Source organism: Crocodylus siamensis, chromosome 7, assembly GCF_052110815.1.
Source record: "Crocodylus siamensis isolate JL-2025a chromosome 7, ASM5211081v1, whole genome shotgun sequence".
NCBI lineage: Eukaryota > Metazoa > Chordata > Crocodylia > Crocodylidae > Crocodylus > Crocodylus siamensis.
In genome coordinates, this window is record NC_143401.1 from 68,252,679 (window position 1) to 68,274,291 (window position 21,613).

Here is a 21,613-nt window from a genome sequence, read left to right on the forward strand (position 1 = left end):
AATCTCTTGTAGTTCATCTTTTAAGCTGGAAGTGGCAAATTGCAACATGAGTCCAACAAGTAGCACAGGCAGCCTCTATGTGACACCAGCAGATAAGGAGGGAACAGGCAGCACATAGCAGGTACGACAGGAAGTAGAAGGCAACTCGGGAGATCAAGCAGGAAGCAGAGCAGGAGTTTGGGTAGAGGAAGGGGATCAGAATGGCACTTGTGGTGTGCAGGACTTGTTTGTGGCATGTCTGCCAAAAAAGGTTGATCTCCCACTGTATTAAGTATTAACCATATCGGTCTTGTGGAAATATGAGTTGTCTTCATGGTGAATATGAACACATATATTATCTGATTAGTGAACAATATTTTGACAAGACATTGTTTCTGATAATGCTTATTATTCCTGTGGCATTGATAATGAATATATCTGCGTACAGATGCATATAGTAAGTACTTTTAAAATCTATTTCTGACGAGTAGAAATGTCTTCTGTAAGAAATGTAGTTAGTTAACAACACACATCAGAACTGTTGAAACATGGCTTGAGTCTTTGGGTTACCTCACTCTATTTAAGATGTCTGGTAGTTACTATACATGGTTAGCTATTATAACACGTTGATACCTGTACAATTGTTGTCCTTAAAAGATCATATGCAATGATCATACCCTGGAAATGGAAATGCCTTAGGTGTTTCCTGCTTTGAACTTCGGGAATTCTGGAGTGATTTACATAATATTGTTCAGTAACTGTTAATGTTTTTTAAAAGCAGCTACTGCTTTTTCTGATATTATGAAAGCATTAATTTGATTAACATGTAGAATTTAATTGTTTTCAAGTTAATGTGTAGTAGTCACAGTTTGTTCAAGTTTATTTGGCACTTGATTGGCTCTGACTTCTGCGACAAACTTATTATAGTATGGTTTAATTTACCAATTAGTTTTGGGTTTTTTTAAATCACTAAATCCCTGAATATATATTTGTATTGGGCAACACTGAACTGTAAGTTTAAAAAAAACAAGAATAGATAAAAAATCAGATATTTATGCTTTTGGGAGGGTTTTTTGGATGTAATAAACTTTCAGAATGGTATCCTTTAACATAGAATATTTCAATATTGTTCCCTTTAGTTGAAACATAAAAGGCCAAACAGAACTGAAAAATAATTAAACCACATATTTTACTTTCAACATTTTTTTCCAGCCCATTTGCTTACGTGGATCCCTTGCATTGTAACATGGCATATTTGTACCTTGAACTACTCAAAGACTCCCTCAACGAGTATGCATATGCAGCAGAACTAGCTGGCTTGAACTATGACCTCCAAAATACCATCTATGGGATGTATGTAAGTACCCAAATCAAGGAAAATCTTGGAGCCTAAAATCTACTTCCACTCATCAACATTTTTATATTGATTTGTTGGAAGCATTTTTATTTAAAATATGGCTTTTTCCATTGTGGGTCTAAGGTTTTGTTCTCCTTTTTTTTTAAACTTAACTGCTAACCATGTATTTTCTTATGATTTGAATTTTAAGTTGAATCTTGTCCAATATTTTCATTCACATTAAATAAATTTACTCCTCTTTCTTTTTATATCACTTCAATGAATTAGTTAGCTTTAAGATTCCTTCTTTCTTCTAAGAAGGATGATTGGCCCTAATTTGAGTTTAGATTTCCATTTTTTTGTCAGATGCCTACTGAAAGACTTTCTGACCAAGAAAAATTAATATCGCTGTTTAATTAATGATTCATCTCAACTTTCCTTTCCAAGAAATACTGATCATGAGGCTGCATATACATACTCTTCAGTCATGTTTCTTCATCCATTACATTGTCACTGCTTGAGGTATCAAAGCATTTCTTTTGTTTTTCTTTTTGTTAGTCGCTACATTTATGCTGATCCTCTCCATTGCAACATGACATACCTGTTTATCAGGTTATTGAAGGATGATTTAAAAGAGTATACATATGCAGCACGCCTCTCAGGTTTGATCTATGGCATTGCATCAGGAATGAATGCAATACTTGTAAGTAAGAAAAAACTCAGGAAGAAATGAGACGGCTTAAGAGTTGAGTTGAGCTTGGGGAAACATTAGACTTCTGCATTTCTAAATAAATTAGTTTTGTGGGATTTTTCTCCTCCTGCATCTGTCTCACAACTAAAAAAAATCCCAAACCTAGTGTTCTAACCATTAGCAATGGCTGGTTTACAATTTATGCTTTGTGAAAGTGTGTGCAGTGCATCTGTTTGCATTCTAATTCATTTATTTACCTGCTTGCACAGTAACCTGGAAGCATTATGGCCTGTTCGATGTATACAACCCAAAATGCTTTCTTTTTCCTTTTTCTTTTATTTAGTAAGTGTTAACTCCCTTGATTGTATAGTACATATATTTCTGCAGCAGTTACCCTTTGAAATTGATTTTGTACGTGTGTATCAGACTAATAGCTTTCTGTGAATTTTTATTTGGAGTTGATTTTTTTTTTTTTGTTCAACTGTTTTAAAATTCAAAATTATGATGATTGCTATTTAAAAATATTTCCTTTTGATAATTTCTTTTTTACTTTAATGCAAGTTATAATCAAACCTATAGTGCAGTTCTGTTGAAAACTTCCCATTAACTATCTTTTTGTAATAAGCAGGCATTCAACTCTCATATAGAACATAATACTTTCAAGAACAGTTTGTTGAAGTGTGTTGTATATTGCCTTTAAATTTTTTTTGAACAAAAAGGCTGGTGACATATTTGATCCTGTGACTTTATCTTTTCTAATTTTGTCCCACTTAAATCTTGTTTTGTGGTAGGTTCTACTCTGATAGGGAAAAAATATACACTGTTTTTCAGTCTCAAAACTTGCTGAAATTTTAATTTCAATGTTCATAATTTACTTCTAAAAAGCAAACTTTGCTTATTTGCTCTTAGGTTTTTTAAGTTGTTTTTATAAGCAGGTTTTGTTCATATCTTGGAAATTTATTTTCTTAAAATTTAAGTGAACATTACAGTTTCATGCTGTAAATTAAATTTACTCTGAATTGATATTTATACCTTTCTCTCTCTCTAAAGATACTCTTACAGAATATGTTGACATGTGTAATAGGTACTCTGCAATCTTGTAGGATCAATGGTGTACTTAACCCAGTATTTATTCACCACATAGTCTTATAGCATGTTTGTAATACTACAATGCTCAGGACTTTTTTATGATCAACACAAGTGTACTATATAATGACTTTATATGTGCCTTCATTAAAAACAAAGTAAATGTATGTTTCTTCAAGATCATATGGTTGATTATTCAGTGTTTCAGTGATCATGAAAGGAAAAATGTTTATGTAGCAGAAATCTGCTTTCTGGACTTTGTTTTCATAACTACTAAATTTTATTTTTTCTTGGAAAGATTGTGTTTCTCCCTGGTAATTAATGTTCCACATTCTCAGTTTTTACTGATTCTTTTTTTTAAGTCATTTCGTTTTTGCTGATTTACACCCATTTTTCAGTTCAAATCCCTGTTAACCGGCATGAGTGGGGAATGGCCCACTCCTCACTCATGCCAGTTAGCCAGGGATTTGAACTGAAAAACAGAAGGTGGTGGCAAGCTAAAAATGCCGCTGTGCTGGTTACCTGAGGCACAGGTTTCCAGCTGCATGCAAAGAGTGGGGCATTGGTGGTGGCCTCATGCAGAACAGGGGGTGAGCGGGTGGCAGTGGCCATGTGGGGGCTGGAAGAGGGTGGCTGGAACCACTGCCTGGGGGCGCAGGGATCCCATCTCAGACCCCACTCAGCCCTGCCCTGCCCAGCCTTAGTGCAACCACTGAAAACAGCCCTGGCCCTGAGTGTGCAGCAGCAGCCCACCGTTGCCCCGTTCACAGATCTGGTGGGGGGTACATGCCCCCTATGCCTCTCCCGAGGGTGCACACAGCTGCAAGAGCTGTCCCCCTCCCTGCGCCTCATGGATGAGTCGCCGGCTATGTCCTGCTCCCTGCCCTGCTCTGATGGGGTAGCGTTGCCCCTGGCCCACTCCTCTCCTCGACCCAGGGTCTTCAGTCTGCCCCCCCAACACTTTCCCCACCCCACCCGCAGACTTACTGACCAGACACTGCTCTCCAAGGTGCTGGGCTGCATGTCAGCAATCAGATCAGTATCAGCTGATATGGCTGGTCAATAATTGGCTATCGGTATTGTCCCAAAAAATCTTTATCAGTGTACCCCTACTTGTTTCTCACCACATGTACCTTTCATACCATGAAACAATTGTTTAGTTATTCTTTGTACTTTCTAGATGCTGCTTTTTAATTTAAGTAACTAATAGCCATACATTACCTTGAGTGTCCTTATCCAGACTTTGTATTAAGGTATCCATATCTTATTAAATTTGAGACTAATTCTATGGGATTTACCCTACTTACTTCTAGCATTGTAGGTGTCTGTAGTGACTCTACTGTCATGATATTTGTTTAGTGTTACTCCAGTAAAATATATCTATTTCTGAAACATTCTCTTTAGAATGAAAAAATATAGTGAGTTCTTCAAACACACTTTGAGTGGAGCCTGTATACAAACAGTACAAACAGAAAAAGTGCATACAGGCTCCACTTAACATCTATTTAGTAAAGCCACAGTGAATTTTATATTTATCCTTTGTCTCTAATACTATTAGTATAACTATACATGTATATTGTCTTCAATGATACGCATCTTTTGATTAATAAAATTGATTATGTTAGAATAAATCAGATTTTTTTTCTGATTCCATTGAACCCATTAATTTTGTCTTTATGTTTAATTTTGTTTAGAAACTGCTCTTTTACCTGTAAAGTTTTAAAGCACCTTATACACTGTTTCCATAGCTTTCTGTAAAAGGCTATAATGACAAGCAGCATATCTTGTTGAAGAAGATTATTGAGAAAATGGCTACCTTTGAGATTGATGAGAAAAGATTTGAAATCATCAAAGAAGCGGTAAGCTGTATGGGAAATGTAACTCTTTAAAACTGAGTAAATGGATTAGAAGTGAAATATCAACATGATTGTGGTTGAGGGCAAAATCTGTCAAAGGATGGGATGAAATCCTGGTGCATTGGGCCCATGGAAGTTTGTGGGAGCTTTGTCCTTGACTTCCCTGTGGCCAAGAATTCACCTCAAGCATTTTAAAGGGCATTATACAATCTAAAAGAACTGACCCTACAATCTTAATTCAAGTAAAATACAGTGGGAATCTTATCGTTTAACCAGGATTTCAACTTGAATTTATAAAGGAGTAGAACAGTGGTTCTCAGAATTCCATTTTATGCTTACATATTACAGCAGGAGTGGCCAGTATGCAGCATATGTGCCACAAGTGTCATGGGCAGCTACTGTGTGTATCACATAAGTCCTGGCACTTGGTAAAGGGAGGTGTTAGAAAGAGGCAGGTGGCTTGGAGCCTCTGGCTGTTTGGAGCAGAGAGGGGGAACGACACTCCTGTAAGACGAGGTATCGGGTATCACCACCAGGAGCCAGGCTAACTCTTCCCCTGTTCTGAAGCCACAGCTGAATTAAGGTTTTGGATCTATGTTCATCATAGAAGCCTGTAGCAGTTGTTTTGCCAGGGAAGGGTAAACACAGCTCTTGGTCGTGACATCTCTCCTGTAGCAGTGTCCTGCTCCTGCTCTACTCCAAGTGGTTGTAGGCTATTAGCTCCTCTGCCTCCATTCTGGCTCTCCCAGGATGCAAACTCTATCAGGTATGTCTGGGGCTGGAGGGTCAGCATGGTACTTAGCGGGGGTTGGTGCTTAATTTGTGAGCACCCGCCAGAAAGGGGTTGGCTACCACTGTTACACAGAAGGTCAGTGCTCCAATCTGATATGTCCATAATGGAAAAGCATGTCAGAGGGGATCTGCAGTCCCATGTGCTATAGACTACCTTGGGCTTGTAATTCTCAGATTAAGAACCTACAGCAGAGGGTATTCAGTTTGTAAGGTGTAGTCAGACTTCTGAAAGTGAGAACTGCATGAATATCAGTGACCTGTTACCCATATTCGCAGCATATGTTTTACCAAATATTTGTTAGATTTTTAAGATAGTTATGAGTTCTTAGTTAGTTCTAGTAGTCCAATTTCACAATGTAATTATTTGGACTGAACTTATTTAATTAAGAAAAAAGCATTATCATATAGCAGAAGACTAAATATTAATTTCAAATTTACCTATTGGAACATAAGGAAGATTTAGCATAAGAACGCTATGCTGAAGATCCTTATGAAACTAAGAATTGGCACAAAATATTTGGCCTCTGACTAGACTAACTGATTAAAATATTGATTTAGGAGCTATCCGCTATAATAAACTAATAGCAGTTGAATTCTGGATACAATTTTTGTGTTGTTCAAATGAATGGTCATAGTTTAGTTGTTATAATCACAGTTCAGCACCATTATTAAACTGGTTGAAAAGGCACAAATATAGAATAGCAGTTAACATTGCTGGCTTCTAGAACAGTTTTTTAAATTGGGTGATAATTAAATTCATTGGTAACATTATACTGAGAAGCTGAATTTTGTAATTATTTAATGGTTCTTTTAATCTTGTAGTATATGCGATCGCTTAACAACTTTCGAGCTGAACAGCCTCACCAGCATGCTATGTATTACCTCCGACTGTTGATGACAGAAGTTGCTTGGACCAAAGATGAATTAAAAGAAGCTCTAGATGGTAAATGTTTACCAGTTTTTAGTTTTTTCTTTTACCTAACTCATTTTTATTGTCTCACTAGTGTTCAGTATTTCTGTTTTTAGGTGGGGATTTGGTCTGTTGTCCAAAAATAATTAAAATTACTGTATTATTTTCTGTAATTATGTATTACAGAAATAATTACTGTATTTACTTAAATCTAAGATGAGGGCTTTTTTTCCCTTCTAGTCAGCAAGGAGGAAAAAATCTCTTGTCTCAGATTTGCGTACAAAGTGGAGGTGGGGGCAGGCAGCTGATGTGTCTCTGACTGTTCCTGAAGCTAGGTCAGGGCTAGAGGCAGAACCACAGCAGCCTCCTGTCCCCATCCCCCCCCACTCACTTTTTGCAGCTTCTGCCATCACCCACTTACACACACACACACTCACTCTCTCTCTCTCTCTCTCTCTTCCCCCCCCTTATTCTCAAATGCATTTTGGCTCCAACTCAGGCTGGATTCCCTCCTAGGCACAGAGTACAAGGAAGCTCTGTCCTCACCTCTGCCTGTTGGTAGCACCAGTGCTACTGTGTGGCCTGGCAGAGGCCATGCTTCCACGTGTTGTGCTCTATGACCCAGGAGGAAATAGAGCCTGAGCAGCATCTGACAGCAATGGTGGGGAGGGAGAGGGACAGAGATTGTGTGGAGGGGGCTGTATATAGCAGGGGGCAGGAAGCCTGCAGGTAGAAGAAGTGGTCACACGGGGCAGGTAGCCTGACCCCCCCTCAGCCACTAGACCTCCCCACCACCACCAACACTAATTAGATTACATACCTTGAAAATTGTAGCACATTTATAAATATTTTCCATATATATAATCTATATTGCAGGGGCATCTTAAATTCAAGGTTGATTAAATGCAAGGGCATATGATATTTAATCCTAGTTTATCTGTATTAATGAAGTTGTAATCTGGTTCCCAGTTCAAAATACATATTTTGAATTGTGTTAAGGCAGCTATTTCATAGCATCGTTAATTTTTCTCCCTCAAAATTTAAGTTATTAAAGAACAGAGAGAAAAATCATTTAGGGAATTTTAGTTTCCTTTTGTTTTTTAATAACCAGTCACTCATACATATTTAAGGGAGAAGGGACTCCCAAGTTTGAATGTAATTAGACCTTAATGAAGGTCACCCACTATGTTTAGTGAGATGCAGTATTTAAAATATAAGTAACTACAAAATCATCTGAGCATTCATTTATAATTTTAGCACAACCTAAAAGCTTTCCCTCGCAATTTCTGGTCTGACGTGACAACATGCTGCATTAGAACAATATGCAGAAAGAAGATAATATCTGTCTCCTTGAAACAACCCCAGCAAATCTTCCAAAAGATGTTATTTAAGGGCACTTAGGTTGCATTTCTCATTCAGGTTTTGATTTTGTTGAGGCTAGTCAGATGAGTAAAGAGAACAGGATTTGACCTCATAAATATGTCATTCTGTAGCTGCTGTCCTTTTTTTTGTAATACTCAATTTCTGTTTAAACCTTGCTTTATAAAACCCTGTCTTCAGCAGATGACCAGTATCAGCAAAGATGTGTACTTGACACTCCCTCAGAGATGCATGTATTAGATGGTTAATGTGCCTATCTTGCACACAGGCAGCTGGGAAATAGTTATTGGGCACTGAAAACTCTTAGCTATCATAAACACTCTTTTATAACAAAAAATCAAAAACATTTTTAAATGTCTTTTATTCTGGCTAGGAGAATGATTTGACATTATTTGGCACTTTAAATATTACTTTTGCTATTCCCTTTCTTAATTATTTAATTTGTGGTCATTTCAGATATGTGATCTGGCTGTAAATTCTTTGAAGCTGGTATGGTTGGCAATACCACATGCACTTTTTTTATAGTGCTCAACACAATGAGATCCTAAATCAGACTACAGTCCCTGTTCACTACTAGCGTCTTGTAGGACAGAATAAATATATCAACAAAAAAGAAATGGCTCTTAAAAGACAACATATTTAGGATGGGCAGAGACTGACAGTCTTCAGTTCTGAAACTGCTTCATGAAGGTGGACTCCTTTTATACTTCTAGGATGTTTCATACAGATGCCTGGAATGATTACCTACAGAGTTACTCTCAGATGGTCAGAAATATTTTGTTCTGTAGTCTGCATAGCATAATTGCCTCTTCCAGTGAACCCTGTCCTACTCCCATTGAAGTGAATTGGATTTCAGAGTAGGATCAACTGTAAAAAGGATATTCCAGTGGTTCTTAATCTCATTAGATTCAAGGAACCCCTCAGAAAATGCCAGCTTATTGCTCTCTCTCATTTCTTTGACTGCAGAAAAATAATAGAACAATTCTTCTGTTGCAAAGAACTTGGAAAGACTACGATGTGTCAGAATTTTTTTTATATGATGAATAGAGATCTCTGTAAATCACACCAGAAGTGCCCCCTGCAGCAGCTCCCTTAATGGTTTTATTTTTCCAGGAGAACCATGATTCTACCAGTTGAAATGTAACTCCTATACATGGCCTATCTGAAATTATTAGTTTGGAGACTGGTTACTAGTATTATTCCCCATCCTGCTTGGTATTTTCATTAGTGGCCCTTTGAGTAAAAAGCAGATGGGTGCTTATGAAATTCATGAATAATAGAAAATTAGAAATTATTGCTAACACTGAGGAGGACCAGGCAATTATATATGAAGACCTAAACAACCTTGTGGATTGGGGTAAGAGAAACAATAATATTTTAATAATACAAACTGCAAAATCATGCATTTTACAATTAATACCAAGAACACTTGCTATAAGCTAAAGACTTGTAGACTGGAAACAATGTAGGAAAAGAAAGGGACCAGGGCAGGTTGCTAGTTTTGTACAATGACAGTGAGTTGTAGCTGTGAAAAAGGTATATAGTAATTTTAGACCACATATAAAGGGTATTTTTAGTAGAAACTGAGTAGTATTTGTACCACTTTGCCAGGCATTACTAAGACCTGTTTTAGAATATTGTATATAGTTTTAGTCACCTGTGTTCAAAACTGGGTTTATGTATAAAAGTTACGGAGAAGAGTATCTGAGATGGTTAGAGGAATGGAGAATCTGCCGTGTAATGACATTAAAAGGGCTTGGTTTGTTTAACTTTAGTGAAATAAAGCTTGAGAAGAGATCTAATTACCATGGGCCCTGATTATCTCAGTTTAAAAACTGCAAATTCTCTGATTAAACCTCCAAAATCCGCATTTTTCTGTGATTTTAAAATGAAACTCCACTTATATATTTGTGCTTCCACTGCTGTTGGATGGACAGGGGTACCTCACCTCCCGGGTCATGAAGGTGGCTCCTGCCTAGAGCTGGTCCAGCCCAGCTGCATCCCAGCACCCTGCAGTGGGCACAGAAGTGTGGGGGGGGCCACGTGTCCCCCTGCCCTGTCACCTGTGCCCCCCCCCCATCCAATGCATGGCCTGGGCCCTTCCCCCTCCTCCCCCCCACCCCTAGATTTACCTGGAGTGAGCTGCTCCACTGCTGCCTGGCTTCCATGTGCATGGCACCCCCTTCCTGATCACCCTCCTCCCACTCCCCACAGCCACAAGCTGTCCCTTGCAGACTGAAACTCTGCCTGTACTCATCATGGTGCCCTGTAACCAGTGGGGTCCCTCAAGGCTCTGTCCTGGGACCCATACTGTTCAACATCTTCATTAATGATGTGGACATTGGAGTTAGGAGTGGACTGGCCAAGTTCGCCGATGACACCAAACTTTGGGGCAAAGCATCCACGCCAGAAGATAGGCGGGTGATCCAGGCTGACCTGGACAAGCTCAGCAAATGGGCAGATGAGAACCTGATGGTGTTTAACACCGAAAAATGCAAGGTTCTCCACCTTGGGAGGAAAAACCTGCAGCATCTTTATAGGCTCGGCAGTGCTACGTTGGTTAGCACTACAGAAGAAAAAGACTTGGGGGTCATCATTGACCACAAGATGAACATGAGCCTGCAATGCGATGCTGCGGCTAGTAAAGCGACCAAAATGCTGGCGTGCATCCATAGATGCTTCTCGAGCAAATCCCGGGACGTCATTCTCCCCTTGTACTCGGCCTTGATGAGGCCGCAGCTGGAGTACTGCGTCTAGTTTTGGGCTCCACAATTCAAAAAGGATGTGGAGAAGCTTGAGAGAGTCCAGAGGAGAGCCACGCGCATGATCAGAGGTCAGGAAAACAGATCTTACGATGACAGGCTGAGAGCCATGGGACTCTTTAGCCTGGAAAAGCGCAGGCTCAGGGGTGATCTGATGGCCACCTAGAAGTTTATCAGGGGTGACCACCAGGATCTGGGGGAACGTCTGTTCACCAGAGTGCCCCAAGGGATGACGAGGTCGAATGGTCACAAACTCCTGCAAGACCGTTTCAGGCTGGACATAAGGAAGAATTTCTTTACTGTCCGAGCCCCCAAGGTCTGGAACAGTCTGCCAGCGGAGGTGGTTCAAGCACCTACATTGAACACCTTCAAGAGTAAATTGGATGCTTATCTTGCTGGGATCCTATGACCCCAGCTGACTTCCTGCCCTTTGGGCAGGGGGCTGGACTCGATGATCTCCCGAGGTTCCTTCCAGCCCTAATGTCTATGAAATCTATGAAAACCTGTGGTTTCCTGCATTTTTCTCCTTTAAAGTGGAAAATCCATGTTTTTCCATAGCAAATGGAAGACCTGGATTCCTGATAATTACTCTGTTTTGGCAGTGAATATGAAGAACTGTTTAAATTGGAGGATAATATTGGCACAAAATGAAATGGACATGAGTTAGTCATGAATAAATTTAGATTTGAAATTCATAAAGAGTTTATAATCATCAGAGGAGTAAAGTGCCAGAATGGCCTTCCAAACAAGGAAGTGGGGACAAGTAACATGAATTGTTTCAGGATGGAACTTAAAGGACAGTATTATAGGATAACAGTGTTGTAGTGGTAATGAGAGCAAGTGACATGCAGTATTGTGGTATGCCCATGGATAGTATTTTAGAGGAAACTAGACTTCCTTCTGAAAGAACATATGATCTCCATAACTGTGGGAAGTACTTGATGACACAGAACTTCTTTACTCAACTGGTGATGAGGGCAGGCCTGGTGGTATAGGCTGTTGTTAGTGAAAGTAGGCTCAGTGAGATGCAGGTTCTTGGCACAAGGAGGAGTTCAAGTGTTGAAGTGGTTTTTCATTGGGGTGATAGACTTGTGTACTATCTGATTTATGTGTGTTTTCAGGACCTGCTTTAATGTAAATTACAGGAAAACCTACCTATAAATGTATTTGTGGAAGTAAGGAAGTCCAGATCAGGTGGCAACCCTCCCTTGGTTAGATTTATTTTGTTTCTTCCTTTCTCTTGAGTTAATATGCTTACAAAACTTGTTTCTCCATATGGGATTGCGCTACTCCCTTATTTCAGAGCTTCTGCTAGTATCCTGCAATTGTCGGGAGAATTTTTTTGCTCTCTGAATTGTGGTTTTTGTTTTGTTTTTCTTTTTTGGTTTCCTGTGAAGCACCGGACATTAGGTGCACTGGTATTTCTAATATTACTGAGAAATCTCTCAGGTGCCTGCCTGGCTGGCATGTCATGATCATACATTCAATTACCACATTTGGGGTGAGGAAGGAGTTTCCACCAAGTGAGTTGAGCTAGGGCTGACAGAGTTGATTTCCTTCATCTTTAGTGTTGGCAAACAGCCCACTTTTTAGGTGCATCTGCACATCATTTATTTAACAAATTCTCTGCAATTGGAGAGGCCCAATACATTGGTGGCTCCCATCTCTCTTTGTTTTTCTCCATGGTTCAAAATCCTATGTGGAGTGTTTTGTTTGTTTGTTTTGAGGGAGGGTTGCACTAAAGATTTTAAGGTTGCAATAGGATATTAGGGAGGATGCTTTGGGCCTGTGATGCATGGTATGCTGCAGAGTGGATAGTCTCATAGAACCATCTGGAATATGGTTTATTATGTGGTTATCTGCAGTGGCCCAAGAAGTCTCCTCCACTATCTGTGTTCAGAGGCTCCTCTATATGTGTAGGTCAAGGCACAGTGGGATCTGATGTGTGAACCACATGATCACACCTCCTGCCATACAACATGAGGAGCTGAGGAGAGTTGGGGGGTGGGAGGGAGGGTGGCTCAGATTTCCCCACTGCAAGCCCTGTAGCTGACAACTGTGCCACCACTGCCAGCTTTGTCAACTGTGGAGTTGGCAGTGGGTGGTATACCCCCTGTGGCCAGGACCCCTCATTTTATGGGAGAACTTGGACATACTTCCAAGTAATGGCACAATTAGAACAAGCTACAAAGCTATTTCACATTTTTTGTGGGACAACTGTGTAGCTTATGCTTGTTTTGCCATGCCATTAAGTGGCTGAACATGTAACTGTTTTACTACTTAAGACATGATTATCCAGTTTAATCACACTTTAAGTGTAATGTGTAGAGGGGGGCCTATAATTATACAAAGACTCTTTATCTACCCTAAAGAACTTCTACTCCAAATAAAAGACAGTTAGTGAAAAGAACAAATAAGTGGTTGGTGTGAGGAAAGAAGTGGAAAAAAACTTCTTACAGGTCTGTATTTGTTGGAGTTGAAATGTAGGAAGTGACTGGTAAGAAATTAAGTTAGGTCTGTCCCTTCTTTTAAAAAAAAAATGGTTCTTGCATGTCTCTTCACTACCATAATAACTAAGCCCACCATAGTTCTGAGTGTATTCATTCTTGGAACATTCTGAGTTGTCTCCATTTTACAGATGAAAAATGAGGATCAGGAAGTGTTGGGGTAATCTCAGAGTTACACACGGGATCTGAGACAGCCAGGAAATTGATTGTGGGTCTTCAGGCTATAACATAAGTGCCCTAAACGCTGAACTGTCCTTTCTTTCTTAGCCTGCTGAGACTCTATTGGTTTTTGTATGAAAAATATGTTTTGCTTTATAGGAAAAAGGTTTCATACATAATATGGTGTGTGTGTGTATATAATGTTTTTGAAATAATTTCTTTATAATTTATTGCATAATTACCATAAAACTACTAAATTTGATTTAATTTTTTTTTTAGTCTAGATAATTGTTCTGTGTCTTTCACAGGAATTCTAAGCTACATTTACTTTGTATAGGTAATAGCTAAAACTTTATCTTTGAAGAGCACCTGAATGATTGTTACTGTTTTGTCTGGAGAATGAATGTGTGTGTTCAGTATGATTGGAGAATGGATTTTTTCTTACTGGAATCTGGGTCAGACAACATGTGAATTCTAAGCAAAGGAAAACTATACATTGAGTACCACTAGTTAGACCTGGAAACTTTCCAACCATTCATTTTTAAATCGCTACATTTCATGAAAATTATCTTCATCATGCTTTTCCATAAATGCATTATATCTGATCTCTAATGTAACAAAATCCACGATTGATTTAACAATCTAAATATCTATTTTAGATGTCACTCTTCACCGCCTCAAGGCCTTTATATCTCAACTGTTGTCACGGTTACACATTGAAGCTCTTCTGCATGGCAATATAACAAAACAGGTTAGTTTGATTGCAGTAGTTTATGTTATAGGTAGTGGCAAGAACTAAGGATTCATTTAATTGTCCTAATTTTAAAACTCATTTTTTCCTCTCCATAGTTTTCACTTTCCAACTTTAAGAGCTCTGTTGAAAACACCCTGGTGTCATTTATTTTCTGCTCTCTAATATTAGCCTGAATGCTATTCCCATATTGGTCTTCAAAATTTAACAGTTTAAGTATTTTCAAGTCTGTGTTGCGTGTCGTTATAGTAATGTAATGAGACTGCAAAATGAATTGTGTGGTAGTTCCTGCTTTTTCCACTTGCAAGCTTTAGTTTGACTTGCAAAAAATTCAGAATGCTTCAAAATGGGACTCTTTGTACATGGCTAAATGGAGGTGTGGGACCATAAGTAATAGACTTTTACTTTCAAAAAGAAAAGAAAATGAAAGTTAAATAATTTAAATGGAAGTTAAACTATTTACTCTGTCCTTTTAAAATGATAATGTTTTGCACAAACATCCAATGAGCATATTTACTTTATCATGGTAGCCCTGTTGGAAAGTTAAGATGTATCTTATGGGGCTGGTATAGTGTTATTCTCAACAGTAAATATAATGGAAATACTTCTATACTAGACTCATGAAACTTTTCTAGTCCTAGGAAATCTAAGATATTGCCAGTCACCACTGAGCATATGGTGTGGGGTGAAGAAGTCACCACCAAGAGGGAGTGAAAGGGGAAGGAGCCAAAAGAATTGTATATAGGAAGTTTGGGCATTTAATGGCAGCTCAGCAAAAGTTCTTCAATAATTTTTCTTTTTTTTCTTTTAAAAGAACTTAAAGAATAACTTCACCTTCCTCTTAGTTTCCTTCCAATGTCAGTTGAAGAAAAAACAAATATGGTGGTTTTCATTCTTTCTTTCTACCCAAAATGTTCCCAGCTGGAGGCAGATACAGCGCCATGTTTAAAACTACGGTTTTCATTTCCCTACCAATCAGTAATGAGGTGTAAACAGGGCCCCTGTATCAATCAGTGGCAGGGGGGAGTGCATGGGAACCTGCAAGATGAAAGGAACTACAGCACAGCCCACTTCTGCTGTGAATTTAGTAGGGCCCTAACTATTTTACAGTCTACGCATTTCAGATGTACAGATCAGGTCAAAAAATTCTCCTTGAGGGAGGGATCAATACAGCTTTTAAAATAAAACAGAGCATTTTGGGTAAACAGAGAGTTAAAACTGCCATATAATTTTATTGGACATCAAATCTGAAACTCCAGCTGCCTTTGCACAAGTCATTATTTGTTTTTTCTTGGACTGATGGAAAGATTGATTGATGTGTGTGCTATGATGATGGAAAGGCATTTAAAGAAAAAGCTCAGCTGTCAGTGTGATAAAGCTCTTAAACATGAACACAACTTTTAAATAAGTGAATAATTCCATCCCTTTTCTGCAAAGCACTTTGGCTTAAATTAAGTCCCACTGAAGTAAACACAATTTAAGCATATGTCTCACTCAACAGATGAGGTGGCATGCACAAGGCAAATGCCCATACAGAAATGGCTCCATTTTGTGCAGGTACAAAAAGTGCAACAAACCAAGTCTATTATGTTTTAATAACTGCAAAAAATATACATATCATTTGTCATTTCAGAAGTGACATTTTAAAAAAAATACATGAACTGCGTTATATAACATACAAACTTGAATGCATAACAGTTAATATAACAGGAAATGCCAAGGTAACATGGTTTGGTAACACTCAAGTCTTTGATACTGAAAACAGATAACAGAGTAACTAATTGACTTTGGACCCTTACAAACTAATCTTCTGAAAATAGGTGTTATGGTTCTAAATCACAGAGGGTTAGCTTTATAGGCACCTAATTTCCATTAGGCATTTAAATACTTTTACAAATATAGCCCTTAGACATTTTTGAGAATTTTATCCAGATGCTACACTATATTAATATGCACAAAGATGAAATGCACCAATGCTATTTTTTCCTAAAAAATGGAAAGTAAATTCAAGTTGTAATTAGCAATTATAACAGTTACTTTCAAATGTATAAATTCAGATTTTTCTTTAATGCCTTTTAAATATGATTAGCTTTTAAGAAATCGACAATACAGGTGTTGGTATCTAAGTAGTTCTATAATTACTGTATTTTCTGACAGATAGTACACCCTGGAATACAACACAAAACATTCTTTTTTTTTTCTTGTCACCTTCCTAAAAATAACTTACCTTATAGTATGGGTCTGGCTATGGGCTAACCCTGTATGCCAATTTGATTCAGCAAACAGGACCATGTGCCAAGTCAAAGGCTGTGACCAGATATGACCCCATGTGCTGGGTCCAAGGCAAGCACACTGACTCAATCCAGTTAAGCTCCAGGTCTGTGGCCACATACCAGCTCGGATCCCCTATGCCGGGTCTAGCCATGGACTGACCCAGCAAATCAGGCATATCATTTGGTTGAGGAGCTCTGCAGGGGTCTGGAAATTGGGGATGGCAGGACCCATAGCAACATTAATTGCCACGACTCTTAGAGCTGCAGCAATTAATACTGCCACACCCCCACCACTAGGGGTGCACTGTTAAAGATTATTTGGGCCAGTACTGATGGCCAATTATTAATGAGCCATATTGGCCTATACCAATCCAATTACTGATATGGATAGCATCTGGATGGTAAATCTGTTGGGGAAGAAGGGGCAAGGGGAGGGAAGGGATGTGGTGGGGGATAGATTGAGACTGCCATGGTGAGGCAGGAAGGGGGCTGGGTCAGGCACTGCCCGGTTTGGGGCAGGCCATGGGATGGAGCCATGAGCAGCTTATTTGGGGGGCATGGGGAGGGAGGCAGGGTGGCTCCCCCCTCTGCTCACAGCTCTGGGGAAGGCACCAGGGGTGTGCACCCCCAGATCTGTGCACGGGGTAATGATGAGTTGGTGTTGCCCACTTAAGGCCAGGGGCAACACTGGGCTGTTCCCAACTTGGGGGTGGGGGGAGCTGGGAAGACTCTGGTGCTGCCTTGAGCAGGCAGCAGCAGCCCACCATCACTGTGTGTACAGATCCAAGGGGCATGTACCCCCCATGCCTTCCCCAATGGTGCACCCAGTGGGGGGAGGGGGAGTTGCCCCCCCACAACCCCCTGACAAGCTGCTTGCAGCTCTGTCTTGCATCCTGTCAAGGAGCCCCTTTCCTTCCTCGCTCTGGAAGTCTTGATCTGCCACCCCCTCCCCCCCCAATGCCCCTTCCCTCTTCCCGCCCCTTCCCCCAACAGACTTACCAGCTGGACGCTGCTCTCCAAATTTCTGGGTTAGCTGCATGCATGCTGTGGCTGAGCGCATGCACGCAGCATTTATCGGCAACATTAACTGCCACGTTTACCAAAAAAAGCCGATTTCTGATAAAATCAATTTTCCTTTTTTTGGTTCCAATACTATATGAACTGATGCATTTGTGCACCTCTACCCACCACAGCATAGAACTAATTTGTTTTTTGGGGTGTTGGGTTGGGCTTTTTTTAAATATGATTTTGCAGATTTGGGAAAACTGTTTCCTACCAGTTTCCTCCTCTCTCGTTAGGGAAAGCTTGCTATTCATATCTGATCACCCCAGCCTCCTATACATGGTTGCACCACTCTCCATATAGTTGTAGGATTGTATCCTGTCACACATGCTGCTAGTTACAGAAAACATTTTTTTCTCATTATTATCTTTTTCATCATTAAAATACAAAATCTTTAGATTTAATTTTGCATACTTCAGTGAGGTTTCATATAGCAACTTAATCACAGCTCATACAAACACTGGAAAGAAACTGAGGAAGGTATAGTTATTTGGTCAGCTGTAAGCAATGGGGTGACTGGGACCCCTTGACCAATCAGCAGTGGGAAGTTAAAAATGACACCATGTTTAAAACAGCAGTTTTCACTTCACTGCTGATCAGGAGCAAGGTGCAAGCAGGGCCCCTTCACCAATCAGCAGTGGGGTGACTCGTGAAGGAACCTGCAAGATTAAAGGAGCCTTAGTGCAGCCCACTTCCACTGTGAATTTGATAGGGTCCTAACAATGATATTTGCCTAAAGGAGTTGAGTACTCCTTTCCCATTGTATTTCCACTGGAAGTTGGGTGCCTCATTCTTTTAGGCCTGTTTTGAGAAACAGCCATCAAGTGCAGAGCTGAAGCTGATTAATTGTACAGGAAACAAATGTCACTTGTATGTACTGGGTTTTTAATTGTATGGGTACTAAACAAGACTGTTTTCCTAATTATCTTGCCAACTGAAAGACGCATGAAGAAACAACATTTGACTCTTAGCTTTTTTTAATCATTCATACATAAAGGAGAACAGCTCGATACTAAACAGGCAAAATGTTGTAAGCACAGCACAACAGAGGCAAAGAACTGACCTAGTGAAGAAACTTTAAGAAATCAAATTAATAGCTAACAAACCTTTATTTGTGTATTTTTTTTAAAATTTCGTAGTAGGTATGCAGTTTCTGAAAACTCACATGCTTTAACTTTGGTTGAAAAAGTCCAGTTCAGTGTGTAAAGATAATGTAATTGAATCTGATTGCCACTACCACTGGGTTAATGTTAACACAATTATCAGATGTCAAAGGAAAAAGCACGCTTATTTCTGCTGTGGTTTTTTTTTTACTTTTGTTTAAAAATAACTACCTCAGGTTTTTTATTCCTGACTTTTGCATTTCAGCATCAAAACCTGTTCTCTGTCATTATGCTACTAGAACAAGATTGACAAGGAATAAACACCCTTTTCATTATTTTCTCTCCTAGGCTGCACTGGGAATTATGCAAATGGTTGAGGACACTCTCATTGAGCATGCTCATACAAAGCCTCTCCTTCCCAGTCAGTTAGTAAGATACAGAGAAGTGCAGCTGCCTGACAGTAAGGGGTTTTTTAAATCTATAAGTTATAAAGCACACAATTCAGGATTCCTGATATCTCTATTGATATTTTGATGTAAATGTTACTCTATTGCCAGTAGCTTATTAAGAAATCAAATCAGTTTTAAATTATTTTATGTTGTATGGTTAGCAAAATAAAAGGTGCTAGGTGCATTGTCTGCAAAATAGAATAGATGAGTTTAACATTAATCTTTTTCATATGTTCAAGCACCATTTTACAGAATTAGAAAACAGCCTTTAGCTCCTTAACCTAGTATTGATGTGAAGAATGGGTATAGACGCACGGCTTATACAACAGTTTAGAAAAATGGCACTGAAGTAAAAAGAGTGATGGTTCAGCCTTTTTCAAATGTTGAAAGAATGAGGTAGAGGAAACCAAAGTATGATGATTTTGATTAGCTTTAGTGTATTGGGGTTATGATACTCTGGTCAGGCATGATTTTAGGTATGTTAAAGATTTAAAAAAATACTTTACAAATACATTTCATTTCTCATTACAGAACAACACTTTTTGTAATGTGTCAACTTTTGTTGGCTTTACACATTCATGCACTTATAAATAGAGCTTTATAGCTTTATTTTGCTTTGTAGGTACTTGTGAAATATCCAAGGCCTCCTTCACTTCGTGCATTTTCCGAAAATGAAAGCTCTGCCTCCTGTGCTTCCATATTGAACAATTTTCAATATTAATTTATACGGCCAATGAAATAGTGTTGTGTGAGAACCCTTTCCTCATTGAGTAAAGTACAGTGACTGTTGGTTTTACAAGATGCATGAATGTTACTCAGATTACTACAGTGTCACAGAATCAAGATTTTAAGCAATCCTTGGAAGTGTATACAAATACATGCCCTGAAAAATATAGCCATGTATAGCCAAAAACAATTATCTCCAGCTGATGTTTAGCCTGCAGGAAATGCCTTATATGGAATAAGCTACTGGTATTAATATTTAATCTGTTTTAATGCCTATAAAACTGGGAATGGAAGTCCTGTATTTGCAGAGCAAACAAAGCCGATAGAGCAAGGGCACATGAAGGCATTTTGCTTGGCATGTGCACCTTGGGGTGGATGATGAAGAAGTGGCCAGGGCTGCGCTGTCACAACAAGGATCAGGCCCCTCATGGTTCCCCCGCCACCTATCCCAACACACCAACATCTTACAGGTCATGATTATGGGTGATATTGGCACTCTGCCCAAAAATGTTGCCAACCCCTGTGGTAGAGCCAGTGCAGTCTTCTCTGTCAGTCGCCCAAATATACCCCATTCATGATTCACAGGGACCACCTATTAAGGTTCCGAGGGCTGTTCAGTCTCCATTTCCAATCAGTGTGAGGTCTGTAGGGACACTCATGCTCATTGTGAATAAGAAACATCATCTGGTAAAGTGTTTGCTGTGAGGACCCTTGGGTGTAGAATTCACTTACTCTTGCCAATTGCAAGAGTTTGGATTTATTAATGTTCTAGATATGCCAGAAATCTTTTTTCACACACGCTGGTGAAAAGGTTGCCTGATTAATAATGGAAGATGAATGCTGAAAGTGTGAGCCTTTTTATATTAACCCTTACAAACTCATTTTGCCTGCAGCTAGACTGTCAGTGGTGTTTTGAGTTGTTTGGTGATAGGTTTTTTTTGTTTGGTTGGGTTTTTTTCTTTTAACACTATTTGAATAGTTGAATTTTAATCATTTTTAACTTTATCTTTTAGGAGGTTGGTTTGTGTACCAACAGAGAAATGAAGTCCATAACAACTGTGGCATAGAAATATATTACCAAACAGATATGCAAAGCACCTCTGAGAACATGTTTCTGGAGCTCTTTTGTCAAATTATCTCAGAGCCGTGCTTCAATACTCTACGTACTAAGGAGCAATTAGGTGAGTGGACAAAATTTAAACACTCTCTACTTTCCTTTCTTTTTCATGTCCTTGTGACAAGGTCTTCAGCAGAATTTACAGATTCATTGGAATTTAACAGGGCTATGCTGTGAGCACTGCTGCTATGGACTCAAACTTGTGACATCTGGAGTGTCAACCATGCACCCCAGCCCCCCACTCTCTATTGTGCACAAATATAGGTTTTAACCAGTCACAGTAATTTTTTTTTCTTTTATCAAGGTTACATTGTGTTCAGCGGTCCTCGCAGAGCTAATGGCATACAAGGACTGCGATTTATAATCCAGTCAGAGAAGCCACCACACTACTTAGAAAGCAGAGTCGAAGCTTTTTTAAAAACTATGGAGAAGTGCATAGAAGACATGTCAGAAGAGGCCTTTCAGAAACACATCCAAGCTTTAGCGATTCGTCGTCTAGACAAACCAAAGAAGCTATCCGCAGAATGTGCTAAATACTGGGGGGAAATAATTTCCCAACAGTATAACTTTGATAGAGGTAAGAAATGCTGATAATCGTGTATGAAATCAAAAGTACAAAATTGTTTTAATACCTCAGGCTTTGTGTTGCTAATTCCCTTTGTATCCAAATATAT

At 39.2% G+C, this 21,613-nt stretch overlaps 1 protein-coding gene across 6 annotated transcripts in view; it reads left to right on the top strand.

The window, feature by feature from the left end:
* The window catches only part of IDE (insulin degrading enzyme), a 113,300-nt gene that overhangs the window by 74,048 nt on the left and 17,639 nt on the right, over positions 1 to 21,613 (top strand). For 5 of the 6 annotated variants that reach the window (XM_090057102.1, XM_090057103.1, XM_090057100.1 and 2 more), the window contains exons 15-21: positions 1,192 to 1,336; positions 4,841 to 4,951; positions 6,563 to 6,683; positions 14,118 to 14,209; positions 18,996 to 19,107; positions 20,836 to 21,003; positions 21,244 to 21,516. In XM_090057102.1, coding sequence (XP_089913228.1) covers positions 1,192 to 1,336; positions 4,841 to 4,951; positions 6,563 to 6,683; positions 14,118 to 14,209; positions 18,996 to 19,107; positions 20,836 to 21,003; positions 21,244 to 21,516 — 1,022 coding nt within the window. Of the gene's footprint in view, positions 1 to 1,191; positions 1,337 to 1,873; positions 2,019 to 4,840; positions 4,952 to 6,562; positions 6,684 to 14,117; positions 14,210 to 18,995; positions 19,108 to 20,835; positions 21,004 to 21,243; positions 21,517 to 21,613 lie in introns of all 6 variants that reach the window. The other variant, XM_090057101.1, reaches the window with a different exon arrangement.